This window comes from Crocodylus porosus, unplaced genomic scaffold (genome assembly GCF_001723895.1).
Source record: "Crocodylus porosus isolate Cpor-Errol unplaced genomic scaffold, CroPor_comp1, whole genome shotgun sequence".
Lineage (NCBI taxonomy): Eukaryota > Metazoa > Chordata > Crocodylia > Crocodylidae > Crocodylus > Crocodylus porosus.
This window is the reverse complement of record NW_017728927.1, coordinates 1,244,514-1,247,428: the sequence shown is the minus strand read 5'-3', so window position 1 is coordinate 1,247,428 and position 2,915 is coordinate 1,244,514. Positions and strand designations below refer to the sequence as shown.

Here is a 2,915-nt window from a genome sequence, read left to right as displayed (position 1 = left end):
AAAAAAAAAAAATTCTGAAATGTTCCAGTGCTTTATTGTTCCATGGGAGATTTTACATTTCTAAAAATTTCTTGTTTCATAACATTCATTAGTAACAATGAATGGATGCCAATAGAATATTAGGCAAACTTGGGAGTTTCAAAGTTGTAACTAATCTTTTTCAGGTGATTATCCCTAGGAAGTGTGAGAGGGTACATATGTTTTATGGATTTGTAAACAGGAGGGTAAATACACTGCATAATAATCCAAACTAAAACTCAAGTTAGGAATTCACTTAATTGGCTGTGCAGGTCAAATCAAACCCAAAGCTCAGCACATCATGCACAGTTTTTAGGGTGTACCAAAAATAGTGTCAACAGTTTCCAGCACCTTTGGTTTTTTGTCTTAAATTTAAACAAACACCATCAGGTAAGTACGTGCTATTGTACATCGTCTTTACATTTTTACAAGTATTCCAATAAAAATAACTTATTTCCACATAAACTTTTGCATTTGTTTGAACATAACATTTAATCCACATTAAGTGTGCTGTATTTCATTGTTTTTCCCTAATCAAATATTTCAGTTCAAATACTTGTGATTATTGGAACATAAAATTAACATGGGGTACTTTTTTAGTTTTCAGTCAAATAAATATGCTACATCAGATCACACTCCATTTAAGGCACTGGAAAACTTTCAGAACTCAAAATTTTCCCAAAACCCGCATTGTTGGTTAGGTATTAAGAAAAAAACGCTCTCAGGAGGAGGGCAGGGACACGTGGGAACAGGTTAGGAGAGAAGTGGTGGCATCTCCACCCTCAGAGGTGGCTAAGCCCCGGCTCCACAAAGCCTAGGCTGGGACGAGACAGCTAGGGAGGTGCTGCTTGGAACAGCACTAGACGCGACCTCCCGCGTTTCCTTCCAGCCCCGACCCGCTGCGATTCGAAGAGTCTCCAGCAAACGGTCCAGTCACCTGCTCGCTGCCCGGCCCTCCCAGCAGCCGCTGGACTTCAGCACAGCTCCACAGGGCCGTGTCTGTGTCCCCCAGCCCGCCGCCCCCAAGCCCCGCTCACCCGCCGCGCTCTGGCACCGGCACCACGGTGCGCACGGGCTGCACGACGCCCCCCGCGGGGCCGCGGGAGAAGTTAGCCAGCGCCATCTCCAGCGGGGCCACCAGGGCGCTGGCGCGCTGCAGGAGCCGCTCCACCTCCACCGCGCCCAGGAACAGCGGCGGGTCCCGGCTCATGGCGGCGTCGGCAACACAAACCGACCACGGCCCCAAGTCGCCCCCTAAGTACCCAAAGCAGCCCACGGCAGTGGGCGGGGCTCGGGAATGACGCATGCGCGCATCTTGCCAGAAGTGCCCAAGGAGCCGCTGTAGGGGGCGCTTAGCTTTTTTCATCTCGTCCCACTCGCAGAGCAGTAGAGTCTAGAGCGCTGCGGGTAGAGAGGCAGAGTGGCGCGGTGTATGCTAGGGAGGCGGAGTCTTCCCCTATTGCCGCCATCTTGGTTTACTCCCTGAGGCACGGCGGGCCGAGGGGCGTAGGGAGTATGGAGGGGTTACTGGCCGTTGCTCGCTCCTTCTCGGTGCGTATGGCATAGCAGTGGAGTGCTGGGGGTGGGAGGAGCCGTTGCTGCTTTTCGGACTGGGAGGCGGTGCGACGCGGCCTGGCGGTGGGGCAGGGGCGCTGGGGTGGGGGCAGCTGCGAGCTGTCTGCGGCGCGGGGCTGAGGTAGGCGTAGAGGTAGGTACAGGCCCCCTGGCGGGTCGTGTGGAGCTGAGCCCGGGTGGGTGCCAGGCCAGGCCGGGGCTGCGCGGCTGAAGGTCACCCGCGGTGGGAGGTGGCCGAGGACTGTAGGGCGGGGCCGAGCGTGTAGCGGGGTGAGGGGCGGTTCTTCCTTGCCTGTCCATGTCACCCCGGTAGGGTCCGTCGGCCTGCGGTGGCCCTGTGCAGTGACCCCAGAGAATGGGGGGTAACCGCTTCTAGGTGCACTTGCCCTTCCCCGTATCTGCTGCTCCTGTGGCCCTGGCAGAGGCAGCTACAGGTGTGACTGAACTACAAAGCAACAGTAGGAAAAGGCCTGAAGTTTTAAATGATGTCTGCAAACCCCTTCACTGTGATAAAACCTGCCCTGAAGGTCTATTTGAGGGACAGCTGTTGTGGAGCTGCTGTGGCAGAATCCCGATCAGGGAACCATGACACAAGGAATACGCACAATCTCTGCCCAGAGATCCTGTTAGGGTGACGGTAGTACTTGGTTCAGTTAGCTTCCTTACTTCAGCTTTCAGTCATGGTGGCAGCAAGCATTCCTTTGCAGCCTGAACAATGGAGAAATAAATTTGATCCTGGAAGTTTTCAGGATTTTGAAGAAGATTGGCAGGAGAAGGAGGGGGAGAAAAATGTCAGTTTTGAAATTTGGGTCCTGCTTGTTGGCTCAGAGTGGGTTATTTAAGATGGATTGGGAGGCTCTCCTCATTGTTTGTCATCAGTTTGAAGACCTTTCAATTAGGCATGCACCAATGAAGATTTTTTGGGCCGATACTGATGGGTAATTGTTGACCAGCCCTATTGCTGATACTAGAAGTGCACTGATGGAGATTTTGGGGGCTGAATTCAATAGCCGATTCTTTTTTTAAGAATGCTGATCTGATTTCCAGTACAGCTGTGTCCAGCTGGTAAGTCTGTTGTGGAAAGGGAGTGGCGCTGGGACAGGGTGCAGAACAGCTGTGGCTTGTCGGGGGGGAGGCAGCTCCTGCGGCTGCATGCACACCCCAGCAGGGCATGGAGGGGGGAGGGTGGTATGTGCCCTGGATCTGTGTGGGGCAGGGCAGGGTGGGGCCAGGCTACCCTCAAGGTGGGCGGCAATGGCACTGGGAGAGGGACTATGAGAGGGCTGCAGCCACCCCAGATTTTGCCACAGACTTCCTCCCAG

At 53.5% G+C, this 2,915-nt stretch overlaps 2 protein-coding genes across 2 annotated transcripts in view; one reads left to right on the top strand and one right to left on the bottom strand.

The window, feature by feature from the left end:
* The window catches only part of CRYM (crystallin mu), a 13,716-nt gene extending 12,440 nt beyond the window's left edge, over positions 1-1,276 (bottom strand). Inside the window, exon 1 of the mRNA XM_019542224.1 lies at positions 1,056-1,276. Within this exon, the coding sequence (XP_019397769.1) occupies positions 1,056-1,228 (173 nt within the window). The 5' untranslated portion in view covers positions 1,229-1,276. The remainder of the gene's footprint in view (positions 1-1,055) is intronic.
* A 185-nt stretch (positions 1,277-1,461) lies between these two features.
* Positions 1,462-2,915, top strand: part of LOC109314770 (cytochrome b-c1 complex subunit 2, mitochondrial) — a 23,930-nt gene continuing 22,476 nt past the window's right edge. Inside the window, exon 1 of the mRNA XM_019542104.1 lies at positions 1,462-1,569. Coding sequence (XP_019397649.1) covers positions 1,534-1,569 — 36 coding nt within the window. The 5' untranslated portion in view covers positions 1,462-1,533. The remainder of the gene's footprint in view (positions 1,570-2,915) is intronic.